Source organism: Neodiprion virginianus, chromosome 4 (assembly GCF_021901495.1).
Source record: "Neodiprion virginianus isolate iyNeoVirg1 chromosome 4, iyNeoVirg1.1, whole genome shotgun sequence".
NCBI lineage: Eukaryota > Metazoa > Arthropoda > Insecta > Hymenoptera > Diprionidae > Neodiprion > Neodiprion virginianus.
In genome coordinates this window covers 30836866-30856144 of record NC_060880.1, presented here as the reverse complement: position 1 = coordinate 30856144, position 19279 = coordinate 30836866, and the positions used below count along the sequence as shown (strand labels likewise).

Here is a 19279-nt window from a genome sequence, read left to right as displayed (position 1 = left end):
AAAAAAATTACCTCCATCGCGTACTTGAATATCACGTAAATATTATATCGGGTCTTTGTAGAATTATTACCACGGCACGAATGCAGCCTGAAAGAAACGAAGCGCAGATTGTGAACTGCAGGCAAGAAATATATCCGTAGGAGAAGGTGAGATCCGTGTGCTATACAGGTATATATATATATATATATATTCGTCGATGCGAGGAAGCGTATTTGATGATCTTTCCGTGCGATCTGCTTTCACCTTTTCCACAAGCCGTTTGACCGCAGGTCATTTCCGAAGACAAAGTAAAACGAGATCGGTCTCTACGCTCTTGATACAGCGTAAAAAAAAAAACGATGAATTTTTCAGGTACAAGAGGATGTCGGTCCATTTTTTTCTTCACGGATGATGTATGCGAAATCTTTGCAGACTGCCTGCAGCCTGCATTGCGTAAAGTCCTGCTGCGACGTATATGAATCATTCGTTACTTCGTTGATATTCACATATAGGCATATTAATGCCTGCAGAGGTACACATGACCTACCTATGTGTATGTCTTACATGCCTTTGAAGACCGACGACGAGTGATTTACGTCATTTCAGATCCAGAACGAGATACGTTAGTCTGAATATACACACGTTTATTTAAACTAGCACGTTAGAAGTTACGATGCAGATGCGAAGAAAGTGTCTCTGTGGTAGATAATAATTCCATGGCACGAGTAGGGAAAATTCCACTAATGATCGACCGAAGTTGTAAGACAAGTTGGCGTAAATTAACTAATTTGCATCTCCGAATATTTGGTAATCTGTTTGTTTACACTGATATTTCGTACTTCGAGGAGACAACGCGATGCTGAGAATCGAAAAGAAGCGTACAAGTGTTTTGTTCTTCCGAATGGAAATCTGAAAGCGCAGGTACACATATAGGTATGTATAATTGTATACGTATGGAAAAAAGTTCGCTTTGCGAATCAGTTGTCGCTTTGATCTGTGGTCTAATCCTGCAAGGTGTTCAAAGATCGTAAACACTCTCTGTCGTGTACTGTTGTTGCATTATTAACAAAGTAATATGCAAAAAATGTTGAACAGAGCATCGCGTCGGTTACACCTTCCTACTTTCCAGTTTGCGGCCTGACTACGCAGGTTTAGCAGTGTGACGTTGATTTCCTTGAGTAGCCACACACACGCATACATACTGAACGCTGTATAGAAACGAATTTTTTTCCTACATAATGTCACGGTTGTATTTGCATTTATTCGGGTGCTATCTTGAGATACAAAAAAGAACCTATGACTCATTTCTTATTTTTCAGGATCTTGGACGCGAAGAGATCCTGACTCAACAAACAGACAAAAAGCGCCATATTCGTAAATACACTTTCACGCCGATCATGACGGGAAGTAAAACGATCTTGCTGCAGCTAAGAAACGTCTGGTTAATTGTATAAAAGGAAGTTAATGAAATTCAAGCTAGTTCTTGGATTCGCTATACACATGGTGAATCTATGTACAGATGGATAATTTGATGGAAAATTTCGTCGTCTCGATGTGCTTATGAACAGAATCATCGACCATCACGTTTGTGAAATTTCAGGTCCAGATGCGGGAGTTTTCGATCTCGTTTTATACCTGGACGAAATTTGTCACTTTTTATCGCATTTCATTTTTTCTTGCAGAGCAATGCAAGCAAATGAATTGACGGGTTTATTGGCAATATGCATATACGACTGCATTATATACATTGTATATATACGTATACGTATATAAGGCGAAAAGAAAGTGTATTAAAAAATATAGACGGTGTGAAATCGAGGTTCGAAAATCAAGAAATAATCCTCAATTGGCAGGGATTTATTATTATTTCGCGACGATGATCGACCCACTTTTACTGTATAGTGGCTTAGAAATTATTGATGAACTGGACCGATTGCCAGCTTAGCTAGCTGCGTAGATCAAGGCGTAATTCTATAGCAAGCAGTCTCTTGATTCACCAATAAAGGGTATACGGACTATAGAATTCAATATTTTTTCTACCGCAGCTATCGCGATCTAATCTCCTTCGAATCACCGGCCATTCTCAGGGACAAAAGGCGTTTTCATTATGCTTACAAGAAGTGTAATAAAATGATTTCCCAATTTTTGCAGCAATGTAAATTTCATGCACTTTCGTCCGAAGGTCGCCTCGCATTATTGTGCTAATTGAGAAACTAAGCACAGGATGCGACGAAAATTGTTGGGATTCGAAATTCTTCGGTCATATATCCGTCGAATGACGATTTCAGTTTGTGTGCAATGATAAACTGAGCAAACGATGCAACTCGCAAGCGGTTGCTAATTATACCTACTGCCGGATGGTTGGAAAAATTACCAGTAAAATCGATTTCGAAATATCCTGTCTGCATTCGCAGACTCGTTTCTCGATATGATTTGTTATTCATCTAGATTAGAGGGTTGAACCGAATTCAGAATCAAACCTTATTTCAATGTTCGATTTTTCTTAATACGTTTAATACTAAAGTTTTAAAATCAAAAAAGGACGAACGATGTTTCCCGAAACAAAATAGTTAGATATCTACACTCTCGAATGCACCAGAATTACATGGCAAGGGAACGATAATTGAAGGGGATTATTGAAGAAGGTTGTAATTGCTAGTGAGAGAAAAAAAATTTCCTCAGTAAACATTGGCCTCCTAACATGCGTACTTTTGGAAAAAAAAATGGCACTTGTAGCGTTTTGTAATCTTTCTCTTCAATTTACGAGTGCAAATTACCGCGATCGATGAGCTAGTGAATATAATTCTGACACGGATTACCCGCAGCAGTCTGGAGGTGAAGGCGCGCCAACTCGGCAAAGGAGACGTCTCCGGGAGCGTTTGGCGGTCTTGAAGGTAGGGTAAGAGGATACTTTCGGTGGGGACTCCTGGGGGGCGTCGAGGCGTCGAGGCGTCGCCCAGGGCTCGAGTATAAAACGTCAGGACGCCGATCAGGCCCACCAGTCTTAATCGGTGCACACTCAGATCGTTTTTGACTTCGGGCCTCCGCGTCTCCTCTGCTTCTTTCTAACTCGCCAACGCAGAGTTGCTTGAATCATGAAGTTCGTCGTAGCCATCACCCTCGTTGCCGCGCTATTCTACGCGTCGGCCGAAGACAAGAAGGAAGAGGAAAGGCCCAAAACCTTCCGCAGGCTCATTCCTGCCGATGTTCTTCGCGGTACGTATTGTTCAAGTATCCGTGCGTTTGTTAGATCGAAAAACTCGCATCCTTCGCACAGAGCCGGTAATAGGTCCTCGCTCCCTAAATCTCTGCACGTATTCTTAAGGCCCGGTGCTTTTTTTTCTCTTTTAATTATACACCGTGCACCAGCAGCTCAGTTATAGTAATGCTCTTTTTTATCGGCGTACATCAATTAGAGAAAGTGCCAACCATGTTACTTTCGGCCAAGTATAAGACTCGTCTATAGTTTTTTCCTGCATGCTTCTTGTTCAGAGCGCGCGTTGCTTCATCCACTCTTTTTAATACTGAAACCTGATCGACGAGTTCAAACTCTCAACTCAGGCAGGCCCTTTCAAATCGAGATCCTTTGCTATGCCAGAAACACCGACTAAATCAATATCTTGTTCTTCACTTTTCGAATCGAACCCACTTGGAAACCATAAACAGGCAAATTGAGATTTGACATCGAAAATACCCAGTGAATCGCTGTATCATTATTTTTTTTTTTTTTTTTTGCAAAAGGGGAATCGACGGTTGAGGATGAGCGTATTTTGAAACTAAAAATATATTCTAATACTTCTTTAACTAATGCAGATCGATTGGGGGGAGAGGGGAGTCTACAATTTTTTCACATCTGAATAATGTTCGACCGTTTCTTTTTCTCAATCATTCAACCGAATGCGATAAAAATGTAGACAATCATGAGACCTTAAAAACTGTAATTGGTATAAGAACGTTCAACTTGAACTGGAGCAGAGAGAATTATTGAATGCAAAGTAGTTTATTCCGACGCCAAGTCAAAGCAACAGACCCTGAACGAAATGGAGGACATCGAGCAAATTTTTCTGTATATTTCCGCACAATCAACCGGTGGAAAAAAAACTGGATCAGCGATTGATTCAGATTTATCACAGAAGCGATCCTTGTCATTCCAACGAGCGAGTTTGCGCCTACTTAGGTAAATCTTAAACTGCATTGACCCAGTTGAAGTTAGTCGTCGGTACGCGATACTTATCCTTAAGGTCAGACCCAGTTTCTCAAGTGTCACGAGTTTGCGTTAAGCCGCGTACGTGAAATCATCGCGTGATGTCAATTCGAACAAACGACGATCGGGTAAATCACCGCGGGTTTCTCCTTCTTTCAAGCGTGAAAGTCGGTGTATTCGAAGTAGCGAGCATGTCAACGGACAAAATTGTTAATGCAAATTCATCGTTGGTAATGATCATTGCCAAAGAGAAAATTTCTTTGTCACTTATATACAGCCGCCGTTATATGATCACGCAGGCGTGCACTTTCGCCTTTCTTCGTTTCATTTCACAGCCGCTGGTCAAACTCGTTTTTTCGGCAATATGTGTACAAAATATGATATTTCGATTTAAATCGTATCTCCAGACACAAATCCTGATACCCGCTCTTCATTCCGCCAACAATTTGAGAGCTTCCGTGAAGCCGTGCAGACGTGACGCGTGACCAGACACGATTATTCCATTCCGCAAACGATGGTTGAATGTTAACGACCAAGTCACGCTTCTCGCGTATATACTTATTATCTCATCAATTATTCAAGCGTTGCAGTTCTATGACTACCGGTGTCCCATGCGGGCGACATCGTGGTCTGTAAAAAAGTAGAAAAAAAAAAACACCTTCATCTGGTCTAGCGACAAGAAAGACGGATCCAAAAATCTCCTTTCACTTCAACCGTCCAGTCGAAAGTTAATTTTCGCGGGCTATAAAGCTGAAAAAATAAAACTAAACAGAACAATTCTATATACTGATCGAGTTTTCTTATGAATTAACAGATAGATCGTCACGATCCTACGGTATAATCCTCAGGAAAACTTCGAGATCGATAAATACATTCGCGTTCATTCTTCTCCCACTCGTAAATTACTTCCACGGCCATGCACTCGGCCAACGTTCGTGCATGCATGCAACGATCAGAATGCGCGTTGTACACACACGTTTCGCTCATGCAGATCCAGTTCGCGTTCGCTGTTTTACCGATTAATAAATAGTGCGTAATCCGCGGTCAGACACGAGACTCGAGTCGACGTAGGTCGCACAAACGTTCGCATAATGGCAGTGAAAGTGTCTCTCCTTGAGTTTCTAGTGCAACTGCATCACGCTCCGCAGCTCCATATAGATCTCTTCGCCAATATACCTCTCGATCGTCAATACGCATCGATACCACGGCTGGATCAGCGTCCTCTCGGCGCACGGTCGATCGGCAATGACAAATAGTGACCCTGAATTGTTTCGATGTTCCAGATTTCCCGGGCGTCTGCTTCGCCTCGACCCGTTGCGCTACCATCGAGGTTGGTCAGTCCTGGGAACTCGCACCTTTCTGCGGACGTTCGACCTGTGTAGCCGCCGAAGGAAACTCCGAGATACTGCTTGAGCTCGTCGAGGATTGCGGACCCCTACCAAAGAGCAACCCCAAGTGCAAGCTCTCCGACAAGACGAACAAGACCGCGAGCTTCCCCGACTGTTGTCCCATCTTTGAGTGCGAGGAGGGAGCCAAGCTCGAGTATCCCGAAATCCCAACCGTCGCACCGGCGACCGCCGCTGAGGTCGAAGCCGCAGAAAAGGCTGCCGCCGCTGCCGCCGCCGCTGCCTCAAGCACAACCCCCAAAGCTTAAAATTATTTGTCCCAAAATTCTCGCCCTTCCCCCAAACATTACGTTCCCCAGCACGGTACGGCTTCCGCTGCGTTATTCTTCGATCAACGAATCTGACTCTACGTCCGTACTGTGATGAAACTTCGTCCGGAGACCGTTGTTTGTAAATAAAATCGATAATATATTATGTACGATGTTTCGACCTCGCCCCAAAATTCATTAGATACCGTGCAACAATTGTGACAGTAAATTACGAGTCCTCTAGTTTCTTGACTAAATCTCACTCATACATTCCGTCCATGAGAAGACGATTTCAACGATTATTTTACATATTATACTTATACTTGAATTTTCCGGTAAGACTCTCTGAATTTATAAACTAGAATTATACACATATACATATTACGTATTGATATTGCAATAGCATCTTAGCCGACTGGAGTCGGTCGCAAATTGACCAATATTTTGTATCCTTGTGCGATTATGCATTATTATGCACAACGACCACAAATCATCCACGTATTCGGGGTTATCACAACCGCAGTCAGATATCGAAATACTGTTCAATGTGCAGCTTGGAACGAGCGCTGCAGTGTACTGTAAACATGTGTGATTGTAACTTTATGTGATTAATTGAATTAATACTTATTTAATAATATACTCATTGGGGTATTGTTCTGTATTATTGTCGCTCCGTCCCGATAACCCGTCATTTTCAAATCCCTCCTACAATTTAGTCTCGATTCCTTCCCATCTACAGCAGCGTCAAACAGCGAGAGATAGAAAAAATTCGGCACACGATTGATAGAATATATTGGAATACTCGCATTCGTGAATAACCAGAGAACGTTATAAACTCATAGTTTTGCTCACGCTGTGATTACGACTGTATCGATTTATTTGTTCCATTACAGAGAATACAAACGTCAATGAAAAAGGAAAATTTAAAGTGTTTAACAATCCCGCCCACAACGCACCGTGACAAAAACGTACCAGTCACGGTCACGGTCGCGCCTCATTGCGTTTAGGTAGGCTTGCGGATATTATGATCACGCATGGAGGTTTTTAAATATGTAATTTAATTCAGGTAGCACCTTGTTTGCGCGATATTTGTACGTGACGCTGTTGAAATGGAAAAACTGAAATACGTGCTACTTGCGTGATGTTTTTTAATGTTTGGAAAGAAATTGCATTACAATTTCACACCTGCAGTCAGGGATTTGAAGTTTCCTTTGACCCAAAAGTGGTTCGGCACAGTTATATAAGAGCGCTGTGTAATTTTTGACATACTCAGAAAAAGATGTCGTTTAGGCTTGGAAATACGATTTACAGGAAGTCGTTTCTTCAGGATACAGTCGACATTTAAATTTCAAGACAGGCGGGTATAAATAAAGTAATTTGGATTGCGTAAGCCGTGAACCGTGAACCGCGAACGTGAAATAGGCCACGAAAGCAAAGCAAGTCGGGCCATTTCGTGTACCTGCATACATACGTATATGTACGTTGATTGCTTGAACAAAGTTTATTATAAACGTTTGCTTTTTTTTATTCTCCTGATTTTATTATTCGACCCAGTGTACTGTACGATATAGCTAAGGCGTCTGGATAAGCGGTACACGACCGGGTGCTGAGCGGAATCGAAAGTGATCCAGCTTGTAGAGTTCCGTGAATTTTTATTTATTTTTTTCACCTCTCTATACCGCGGTTCGCCTTTCGATGCTAAAGTAAAAGTTCGCTCCTCGTTGCAGAGTCGTATATACCGTACACACGTATTAATTGTAGGTATGTAAGGTGCATTGTGTCTGCAAGAAATTAAACCCACTCCACATGTTTGTGTACCATGACTAAAAGAAATGAACATGATTACAATCCACCTTCCGCAATAAGTACGCGTTATTACACTTGAGACGTTTGCTTTGCACGGCATACGGTCCTCACGATCCGTACCCGTACTTTCGCGTGAAAGTCTTTTTTACTTATGTATAGTCGTACAGTACCTACACTTTAGTAAGTCTGCACTCACTTTGCGAGAGACGTCTTGGGGATATTCCTGCAGATGCTAGAAACGGGGGCAACACCTACATCGTGTATTATACATATGTGCATCGGCCAAGTGGGAGGCATAAGTGAGAGTTATTCAAGAATCACAACGCCGAACATGGTAAGTTTGTGCGTAGCATGTCTATATGCATACATATGCGTATACTATACATGTATATATATGCACACGCATGACGCAAAGCTCTATCGAATTATGAGTCAGCGCGGGCACACCGATACAAATCCTGTTCTGCCGCAACGATTTGTAGGCTCGTTGCATACTGCAGTGATTTCCGAGACAATCACGCTCAACCTCAATGTGGATTACTTTACATATTTCATTATCATCAATATCAAGTCCTCGGAATTAAAATAGACAGTCCGTATGATCTTATTTGCATTGAAGAAAAAAAAAGAGACAAAGAGAACAAAATCTTCATCCAAACTGGCCATGTTCCGAAAGCGATTATTACTCGCGACAAACTATTCCAGACAAAGTTTGCACGCGGAATATCTCAGGCATAGAAATGAGACAGAGAGACCTGTGTTTGAGAAGGTGCGAAAAGAATATGCACCTGGTGAAAACCCCGCTGCTTGTTACCGCCTCTAACCATCGGGTAATATTCCATTCTGTCCGAGAGAATTATATGTGTCTTGCAGATATTTCTTAATTCTACGGTCTCGTATACAGCTGGTAGATATAGTTTTCTACGTAGAGCACGAGTAGATTTTTTACCAGAACATAGATCAAGGGACGAATATGTAAAACTTTCCACCCTACAAATAATTGTAACGAAATTTTGTTAGTCAGACGAGATGAAGAGAGAAAATTTTCAAGAGTAGAGGTCTATTACCCCGTGAAACTTGTAGCGACGTCAAATTTTCTACAGATGTTATATTACAAGCGCCGTTACATTTTGTGCTCGGTTATTGCAATTAGTTAGAGAGTGCAATTCTATTTGACGTGTCTAATTCTAATACTTGCAATGTTTTTTCCTCGATACGACTGTATCGTACTGCTGTTTCAATCCGTGTTACCTGCAGTAAACGGTTTAAAGTTAACTCTGAGGAATTACCCTCGTGTTGCAATTCGAATTATTACCGAGCTATTAGAGAGAAACTATACTTATACACTCCTGCCATTTCAATATAGCTTGCCTCGTACGGACTTACAAATGAATGAAAGATCTGTGCAGCTGTTGTTACCAATAAGACACCATGTGCAATATTTTCCAGGAAGCTTTGTGTCAGTATTATATTTAATTTGAGTATGAATGATAATCGTTCGCGATAAAAGGCTGCGTGTGCGTAGGTGATTAAGAAAGTTATGTAGACATACACGAGTTTATACCGTACGCTTATGCTATCGTCGATTTGAGTGGCTTGTAGTGAAAACATAATAACTGATTAATACGGAAGAATTTCGACATCCAAATTTATAGAACGATTGAACTTTGGCGAATGTGATAAAGGGTATAAAAGCATTGACAAAAATTATGTATCAAAGTCGTAACATTTATATTTGCATTCAAAATGTCATGGTTACATTGGCAATGGTTCGTAATTTGTGTGTGTGCGTTGCAGTTTAAGTGTACACGTGTGTACTGGTTAAGGAGCATTATTATAATTAGTTTAAAAAAAAAAATAAGCAATAAGGAAGTGAGTAAGGGGGACAGAAGAAAAAACCGGTCACGCTGATGGTGGGTGTTTGTTATAGCGCTAATAAAAAATTGATTTAATTTTAAGTATCCAAATTACCAAGTGTCTGCCGCACGGAGGTACAGTAGCAAACTCCTAAAAAAGCTTCGACGCCTTTGATGCTTTGTCCGATAATAAATATACAAACCAGTCACCGGTAGAGCAGCATTCACTTCAACCTCGTTCTCCACCGCACACCACACCTCTTTGTTATCTGTTTCTGCACCGAAGGAACTCACCCATATGTATACATCGATATCTTTTAGTTGGCCAGATCAAGGCTGAACCTCGGTTGATTACGGTATTCTGCATTGCTGAAAGGAGAAGTGATCGGTTCATGTTGTTCGGATTTTCCTATGCAAGGCGTTACTTCCGCTTTGGACCCTTTGGACATTCCTGTAGAAAGCTGCTCTGTATACTATGTAAATATTGGAATTACCCCATGTAATTTACGCAGTCAGCTAATTTCCTGCACGAAGAGCTTGGTTTACGGAAAATATAAATTCGATATTTATGATGGGATTATTTCAATGGTACTTTTGTGTCATCTTGTGAAACATTAGTTTTCCTAGATTTATTTTCTAAGATATGGCATCAACGTCTCTGTCAACATTTTGTTTGACCAACTCAACTGCCAACCTTCACAATTTTAGATTACACTAAGGAATTTATTCTGAAGAAAAACTAATGGGTTTTCATTGTTTACAGTTCTCTTGAATATCGTTCCAATCGGTCGGTTCGCTTCAAGATATTAGGGACCTATAGAATGAAATAAAATTTCTTCTAAGTCTGCAAGTTCTCATTCTGATGAAACGTGCATCTTCAACAAGCAGAAACTTATAATTTGAATTTCTGTATTGAAATTGATATGTGTCAGTGAGCTGGAGGAGTTGAATCATCTCGACGATGTGTCGACGATTATCCACAGAGCAGGCATACCATTCGGCGAAAATTGAAGGCATAAGAAAATTTTCGATACGACGTCGATTTTAATGTTGCCATATTGGCAATCGTTGACGGGCAATTATTTCCTGACTCGGAGCTACGTTCTCGGTGGAAATCGACGCTTAACCAATTTCGTTTCATGTCGAGTGACAAGAGGTTTAAAAAAACTTAAATATATATTGCGCAGTATTTTTACGATATTTCAGAGTCGTTATTAAACAACAATAAAAATGAGCGAACTGGTTTGGGGGATCAAAAATGGAGATCTTGATCAAGTACGGGACATTGTCGAGAACAAGGTTCGTGTGACATTTATCGCTGCAAATAATTTATTTAATTTCATCTTAGCCGACAATTTCTTTCCCGCTATTTGAATTTGATAGCTTTATTCCAGGAGTTGATAATTTCACAAGCTGGAATAACATTTTTACGTCAATAGCTGAACTCATTTCTTCATCTGTCATCCTGATAATACTGTAGGTTGGTTGTCAGAATTATCCGTAATCGCAGGCGTTCCTTGAGCTTTACGAATAGCGGGTTTCTCTCAAATCTGTCACTATTCTACTATCCGTATGTCCGACATTGCCAAGTTCTTGGATTTTCAACTCATTCAGACAGGTTTATTTTTCTGACCACTCCATCAATAATTATAGAACATGTTTTCTAGTACGGCCGAGAAGTAACAATATACAATAGTCATGTTGGCGAGACTTGAAGAAATCTTCACTGCTTCGACGCGTGTTGATCATCATCCTACTTAAAAATCAACAACTTTATCAGCTTCATAAAATTTTAATTGAAATCAGCAATTTTAGAAGAGCCCTTATTTTTATGTAATAGCATAATGATTTGCCATTACAGAAAATAAGTTTTGATTGAAAGCCATGTTACTGTAATACTGTGATCGTAATATGATGTTATTACCGGCAGGATATAGACGTGAATCAAATGATCGATGGGAGAACACCGTTACATTATGCTGCTGATTATGGCCAAGGTGACGTGCTCAGATACCTTTTGGAAAAGGGAGCTGATGCAAATGTGAGTTTGATACATTTTTCTGTCTACTTACATGAGGGTACTGAATACTTAGGCAGTATTCAATTAGCAAATCCCTTGATTCTGGATGATCAGACTTAGCGGAATAATATTTTCTAATTTCAGACTAAGCCATATCTCAGAAATCGTTACAGCTTTGTAACTCGGCATTTAAACTTCTATTGTTTAAAAATTGTCATTTTTCTGAAAAGTGGTTGCTAAAAATTGTCAGGGTCTTACGTGATTGATATTTTTTTCCTTCTCACTGTGGATGATTAATGCTGATCAAATCCATAATTACCTGTTCTTTGCTCATCGAAAGCTATTTAAGAGGGGATTTAGCTCTGAGACGATGTAGACAAAATTTTCCATGAAAAAATATAGTAAATCGCACTTGCTCTATAGATGTGTAAAGTTTAGTTTTATCCTATCTCTGGGAATACCTGGTGGACCAGTTAACGAATAGAAGAAACAATAATAGTATAATTAGAAGGGTGATCGTATTGAATGAATTTAGTGTAAAGTATTCTTTAAGTAGGACAGTGAAAGACTATTTTCATGAGGTGATATAGTGCTAATAATGTTATAAATTATACAGGCAACAGACAAACACGGAATTACAACTCTTTTAGCAGCGATTTGGGAAGGACACACGAATTGCGTGAAATTATTACTCGAAAGAGGGGCAAATCCTGATGGTTCAACGCCAGATGGTACGAGTTACCTTGAAGCAGCTGAGAAGGACGAAATCAAACAGCTGCTTAAATCTCACTAGCAGTGAATCAAATAATCGTCAAGTTTTAATTTTAGTTCTTTATGTTCCTCATAGGAGATTACCATTGCTTTTATTCACTTTCAGCATGTCAAATTGCTATAGATTACTGTATGTATTCTAAAGAAGGGTAGATGAGCGCTAATATTAGGATTATATAATATATTATTTTTTATGCTGGTGTAGAGTTTACTGAAATATCCACAACGAGTTTATGTAAAAGGAAAACCTGTCAATTATTTTGGCATAGCTATACAAATATTGCCTAATTTTTTTAAAAACTTATAATTTTAACATTTTGTGTGATGCCTCCAAGTAACTATCAATGTGCTTTGACCAATGGTTACTTTACTTGCATTAGTTCTATTGTTAAATGCGACGAAATTTTTATCTGAATGTGTTATTTAAACTCGCTGATTAGGTTTGCTATTTTATTCAACCTAGAGCTTCAAAATGAGAACAATTCGCTAGGTGGACAAGTTATAATAGTACGCTTTATTGATGTACTTCGTATTTTTAATAATAAAAAAGAGATTTGCGCTATAATATTGATTGAATTAAAACTGACCAACCATTGACAGCATTTTTTTTTTGACATCCTACAAGAAGGATTTGGATATTGATAGTAATTATTAACAAAAAATTATATAGTCACTTCTTTTTGTCTTGTACGTTCTAAAAATCAAATACTTTTTATTATTAACTCATAACACTGAATTTAAAATTCCGGATAACATTTTACATTGGTTTTACTGGATGAGACTAAGTGCTGTATCTGCATTAAAATATAGATCAAGTGATTATTTCGTACTCCAAAGTTTTGTCACTTGAATGAGTCGTTGAGCTATGGAGTAGAGGAATAAAACATGATGTAAAGATTCTTTGTCTTACATTAGATAAATTTACAAAAGACGACCTCTGCAATTAGAGCTTCCACATCTGCATATGATTACTTTCCCAGGAATACTCCCTACGTCGTAATTATAATTCCAGGTAAGTTCTTGGCCCGATCTTATATAGTTAAGGGCAAAGAACGCTACCCAAGGAAATCGGACGTCATGAGTATCTACGAATACATTTTGAACAAATACGTTCGGATCACAAGAGTGCTGAAAATAATAAATAGAATAAAATGTCAATAGTTGCAATTGTGATCAGGGATTATCAAATAGGTATAAAATTTAACAGGACTGATACTGTAAGGAACTTACATTAAGGTATCGTCCAATATTTCCTGTTGTCTTTGCATCCATAATATATACAGCTTCGTCTTCACCGAAATATTCTCTCACAGATTTTGATTGAGAGGAACTTAATTGAGCTGGTTTTACGCTTGGTTCAAACCTGCTTGGCTCTCTTCTAATATCTTCATCATCGTCACTTATAGTAATAAGATCACAATCTGCTTTTTCATTTTGAGAAATGACTATAGGTTTTGAAACAACATTTTCGGAATCCTTAGTCATACTGCCATCTTCACTAGTTTCTTCTGAACCACCTTGATCTTCTCTTTCATTCTTCTTCCGTTTTCTCAACCGTTTCCTAATAAAACGTATTACATCAAGATATTAATCGTTTTCGCACATGTATATGCATACGTTAGTCTAACTATGGTTACTACTTGGTTTCTCACCTAATGGATGAAGCTGGGTCCATATTAAGATCAATATTTTTTCCTATGTTAAAGTCTTCATCAGAGTCTAGAGTTTCCCTTGCTGTTTCCTCATCTTCTTCACTCACTGCATTTGATTTTCTGCCACTTTCATCCGCAGTATCATTTTGTATATCTGGATCCAAGACGTCGCTTTCATAACCGTCTTTAATCCCTTCTACTGCCTCAACGTAATCCAGTTCAGCAAGGTATTCGTCTCCGTAATTTTTTCCTCCTTCGTTAGCACCCTATAGGACGAATAGCTCATAGATTGGCGTATAATTGCTATATTACCAAATTTTACTTTCATGTTTTGTGTGATTCAAAGTTATATACCTGTTCCGTAAGTAGTGTTCCTGCGTAAATGCAAATAAATGATCCAAGTGGAATATCGTGCAAACACCTTATTCCCCAGCCCCGTGACCCTGTTTTGAATACTTGTAATTTTAGAGTGAGGGGGTGCTGAACCACTCTGTTCAGGCAGGTTTTTACGGAGCATTTACATCGTGAGTTACATTCATAGATGCCAGTTGCTACAGCTTCAGGTAATCTTTTATAAACGTATCCAACAGCAGTGTCGGGGACTCTCCCACCCAGGGTAGCTCCCTGTATAGTCAATTGCCAGCATGCACATTTTTCTTTATCCTGGAAATAAAATTTCAGTACTTCTTTGATCACTTGCGCATGTAGAAGGTAATGAATTTGGATTTGAGAATCCGCATTCCTTCTTTTTTTTTATACACACTTGACAATCATCTTCGCAGTCACATCCACACAGAAATTCTGGATCTAAGTTTAAATGAACACCTTCCGTCGGTTGCCTTTGCGTACTGTATCTGATGGTGTCAGGCAAGGCATGATCCAATTCATTTACACATGGAATTAATACGTTTTCAACGCCATAGCTGAGATCCTAAGAAGGGAAATGTCTATGAATTTCAATAAAAATTCGCAATTCTAGAATGTATTAACTATTGCAGAAATTTGTCAGTTATATTTACTTGTACTTATTGATGTAACATGTACCTTAATATTGACGAAACATTTGTCTAATACAAATTCGGCTAGGCAATGTACCCAGTAATCGAAATCAAACAAGTCCACGGACATAGGACTGCCAGTGACCCGGAGGTATTGGTGCAATTCTTCTATTGTACGAAGGCGGATCCCACACGGAGCTTGGTAAAGTATTATCTTTTTCAGTTTTGGGTATTTGCATAGTTGTCGGTTCCAACCACAAAGCAATGGTATTGAAAGAGGCGAATAGACACGGAGATTGTCAGGTGTATGAGACATTATTCCTTCAACGCACTTCGATCCACACTTGTGGGGTACATATTCGCGGGTCGGAACCTTATTTTTCGTTTGATAATACTGCCGAAATAATACTTCATTATTGGAAGAACATATCGTACATTGGTGATGTGATAAAACACTTGTATCAATAGCATCATTCATTAAAATGACAAAGTTTCATTACAACTTACAACAATACTGTGCGAAGGTTTTATATTACTTCCAGTCCCAGCATTAATAGTAACAGGTAAATTGGCAGTTTCAATAGCGGGTTGCTTTTTACTAGTACTTTTTCTAGCAACAGCGCGTGTTTGAGTTGGGGCTTGTATTGCAACTGTAGTACTCGCAGGAACGCTAATTGCACCTGCACTGGTTTGTATTTCTACAATTTTTTGTGATTTTTGATTTCCAGATTGTGCTTCGTCATCTGGTTCGATGTTAAATGATGTATATTCCACATAGGGAAGACTATTACGCTGAAAAATATGTTCAATGTAAGGCGGAAATGTGCAGATTCATGCTATACTCACGTTTGTTGCAGGTGGGAAACGATGACTGGCGTTGTTAAGAGAAGCATGATGGCCATGCTGTCTAAGGTTTGCCTTAAGTAATTCGTCATAAAGAGGACCCAATCTTGCAGAACCTCTGTAAATCCACTCCGTTCTTCCATCTGCATTAAAATACATTTGCACTAAACTTGCATCAATTTGCATCACTTTTGCAATCCACCATTTTGCGTTCCATTCAGTCTTTACCACCTGACCAGTTTGCAATTTAACCATTGGCCTTTCAGGATACGATTCCATGTACTTTTTTACAAACTCCCGAGATTCTTTTGGCACATCTTCCCATACTCGAGAAGACCATTCGTTTACTATTAGGATATGTTTATGAATAACATATTGAGCATATCCATCATCGAAAAAGACCAAGTACCTGTCCAATAAATTGAAAGATTAATCGAGTCAAGTCAACTTTGAGTTACACAAATCAAAAACTTTGAAAAGCTGATAAAGTTTTTATTTCATTGATTCTCCTCTTAACGTGATCATTGACTGCACTCCTACCTGTACTTATTTGTTGATTTAGGTGGTTCTGCAATCACTCCACTATAGTATCCGCAAGCATTCACATCTTTGAAAATGGCTACAATTCTAGTACCCACAGGTATAAGAACAGAACTCGGTATTGCTAGTGCAAGTTGTGTACCCATCACTGTTCTTACCACAGAATTGTTCTTCTTTGTTAATATCTTAACACGGTACTGCGAAGGGCTTCGCGATTGCACCGATTGGATCTGCATATCAATATGTACGTTCCAGTGTGATTATAACAGCTAAAGATTTTCGTAAATTTTTGGGAGTTTGGAGACTTGATGTTTTGAAGATATATCAAAATTAGAACAATCATCACTGTTGAGGTTAAAATCTTGAATTTTTCAGAAAATGTAGCCATGCCTTGCTTTACATACCCTTCCCTTAACCCATGACATCAGTGGGTGTTTCATGATATATACTAGATCTCCAACGTCTGGCATAGGCTTAATCAGTTGGCCAGCAGGTGGCAAATCAACTACGACTAATTGAGTCTCGATTCCATCAAGTGGTAAAATTTCTGGCTGACTCTCAGAAGTTGGAACTAGTGGAGCACGCATTTGAGTGACTTTCTTCGTTGCGACAAGTGGATAGTTAGGAATTTCTGTAGAATCTGAATCTATATCAATCTCTTGAAGCATTTTAATCTGTGGTTTGAACTCGTCATATAGACGATTCCGCAACTTGTCCATTTCGCACATCATTTTCGATAAACTTTTGTCTATTTCTTCATTGGTTTCTGCAAGCCGTTTGTTCGTTCACATCACTGAATAGTTAAGTAGTAGTACTGTGATATTGATACTGAACAAAATCGTTAGAAATACATTAGATTTCAAGGTTTCCGTCATTTCCAACTCTCGAGAACTTACCATCTATCTTATTCCACTGTTGCTTCAATACAATATTAGCTTGTTCAATTTGGTAGTCGATATCATACTTTTTAAATATCGTTGATAAAGCACTATCCATCTTTTCTTCCATATCTAGCAGAACATCCTCAGGTATGTAGTCATCTGAAAATTTTTGAAAATAACGCTGAATCTGAAAAGTCAATTACTTCGATTGCGGAGTTTCTTTAAATTTAAGAATCAGAGATATTCCAATATGCTACCTTCCTCCTCTGGTCCATTGACTTCATCATTATCCGAATCATCACTATCTGATATTTCTACTTCCATAGTGTGATCTGGAAAATCACATTCTAAAAGTGGCTTCCGATTCAAAAGACAATCCACTAGACTCTGAAAATAAAAGCAAATATGACTGCACAGCTTAGACCTATATATTTTACATGACAGAATCGAAACAGCTGAAAGTCCAAAAGGTGGAGTTGTTTTAGAATTACTTTTTTTGTGTAGCTAGTTTTCAATGACAAATTTCATCTATAACTGTGATTTAACAAAACTAAACTTTAAAGTAAATAAACTTGGTGTTATAATTGCAGATGACTAGTAAGACTGACCTCTTGATGACTAAGCGCAGCATCTAAGCATGCTTCACATATGAATCGTTTCTTTTTTTTTGTTGCAGCTGAACCATAAAATATACAAGCAAACGAAGGTGCCGATTTCATATTTATTCCAGACTTGCACTTGAAGTTAATACAATTGTTGTTAAAACTGTTAGCTGATCTATTTTTTCTGTTTTTCGTAGCTGGTTGCTCATCGTCAGAGCCAAGCTCAATGACTTCCATATCTTCAGCTCCAGCCATAATTGTAAGAATCGAATCTGGAAGTAAGCTTCGTGTAGAATTGGCACACTCATTACAGGTAATATTTAAGAAATATTTTATACCGCACATGATAAAAATCTGTAGAAAGTGAATTCTGTAAAGATTTGAGTGTTTCAAAACTTACAACAAAAAATATTATGCTTACATTTTTCAGCTACAAGTTGATTTACATAAGCCTGTATGTTAGAAATTCGTAAATATCGGGCTATTGAAATTGATAAATAAATATTTGAGGGTGCTCTTTATGGACCCTCAAAGAAATTAATTTTATAATAAAATACACGCACGCACACATTAGTATGAAATATCACTCAATATCTTCTAGCTAGTTGATTAAAGGTTAAATTTTCAAAACAGAATGAAACAACCAAACGTTATTTCTAATGTTTTAAAGCATCATGTTCGGCAGTATGTATGCGTACAAACTTTTTTATAATAAAATTACGTTATTATTCACAAATTCAATACAATTTTTACTAATCATTGGAACTTCTTTTTGATCTATTTGTCATGAGCGTCAGTGCAAAACGAGTAAACGGAGCGCTTAGCGCGGCGCAATAAAACATTCGCAGGTTCAATATATGTGTATATGTGTAGGTTCGTCCATGATATGCATATGTATGAATCGTGGTACGTATCAATGTACTGACCGAAGTGGCCCGAACTGCCTGACTGCCTTGGTCTGACAGGTCGGCGTAAGCAGAGAGAGAGCCAACGCTCGCGGTTTTTATGTTTCCGATTTCGTAGCGCCCTCTAAGACGAAACAAAGTTCAAATAAAAGTAAATGGATTCAGTAATTTTTATAAAATATTACATGTATGATAATAATACTGTCACGTAACACCAATTAAAATGTTGCGTTGAGTGCGTTTACATCGAGGGTTAGAGTCAAGTCAGGTTCGGGTTTGAATTGAGTTTCAGTCGAGTTGGAGTCGGGTTACAGCTGGGTTGCCGTTACGAACCGGATGTGTATAAACTAACTAGTTAAAAGACCGATCGAATTACCCCAAAATGTTTAGTACGCAACCGAATAGTCGAACGCGATGGCGTTTGTTGTTTTCGCACTTTTCCCACTAGCATAGAATGTGTAAAAATTGATTAGTAGGCAAATAGCGGCCAGAAATGACGAATAGCGAATCGGCGAAGCAGGAAGAGATCCTGCATTTCACGAACACACCTCGAGAAGCAAATAATAGT

At 38.8% G+C, this 19279-nt stretch overlaps 3 protein-coding genes across 6 annotated transcripts; 2 read left to right on the top strand and 1 right to left on the bottom strand.

The window, feature by feature from the left end:
- The first annotated feature begins 2965 nt into the window (after positions 1-2965).
- Positions 2966-6476, top strand: LOC124303855 (uncharacterized). The gene is made up of 2 exons (XM_046761614.1): positions 2966-3195; positions 5467-6476. The coding sequence occupies exons 1-2, from the start codon at positions 3075-3077 to the stop codon at positions 5835-5837; spliced, it is 492 nt and encodes a 163-aa protein (XP_046617570.1). The 5' UTR covers positions 2966-3074; the 3' UTR covers positions 5838-6476.
- Positions 6477-7767: 1291 nt separating this feature from the next.
- Positions 7768-12855, top strand: LOC124303856 (myotrophin). 2 transcript variants are annotated; one of them, XM_046761615.1, is made up of 3 exons: positions 7768-7977; positions 11430-11540; positions 12136-12855. In XM_046761615.1, exons 1-3 carry the CDS (start codon positions 7873-7875, stop codon positions 12310-12312), a joined length of 393 nt encoding a protein of 130 aa, XP_046617571.1. In that variant the 5' UTR covers positions 7768-7872; the 3' UTR covers positions 12313-12855. The 2 variants fall into 2 exon arrangements, with proteins under 2 accessions (XP_046617571.1, XP_046617572.1); XM_046761616.1 differs by lacking the exon at positions 7768-7977 and adding an exon at positions 10082-10798.
- LOC124303853 (histone-lysine N-methyltransferase eggless) lies at positions 12592-19177 on the bottom strand. 3 transcript variants are annotated; one of them, XM_046761610.1, is made up of 15 exons: positions 19088-19177; positions 18228-18258; positions 17813-18078; positions 17462-17591; positions 17220-17363; positions 16728-17089; positions 16324-16553; positions 15787-16192; positions 15448-15732; positions 14987-15334; positions 14706-14873; positions 14297-14605; positions 13943-14208; positions 13521-13851; positions 12592-13418 (listed from the first exon to the last, which is right to left on the bottom strand). In XM_046761610.1, exons 1-15 carry the CDS (start codon positions 19160-19162, stop codon positions 13212-13214), a joined length of 3558 nt encoding a protein of 1185 aa, XP_046617566.1. In that variant the 5' UTR covers positions 19163-19177; the 3' UTR covers positions 12592-13211. The 3 variants fall into 3 exon arrangements, with proteins under 3 accessions (XP_046617566.1, XP_046617567.1, XP_046617568.1); XM_046761611.1 differs by lacking the exon at positions 19088-19177 and adding an exon at positions 18551-18822; XM_046761612.1 differs by lacking the exons at positions 17813-18078; positions 18228-18258; positions 19088-19177 and having other exon boundaries at positions 17220-17391.
- Between the last annotated feature and the right edge of the window lie 102 nt (positions 19178-19279).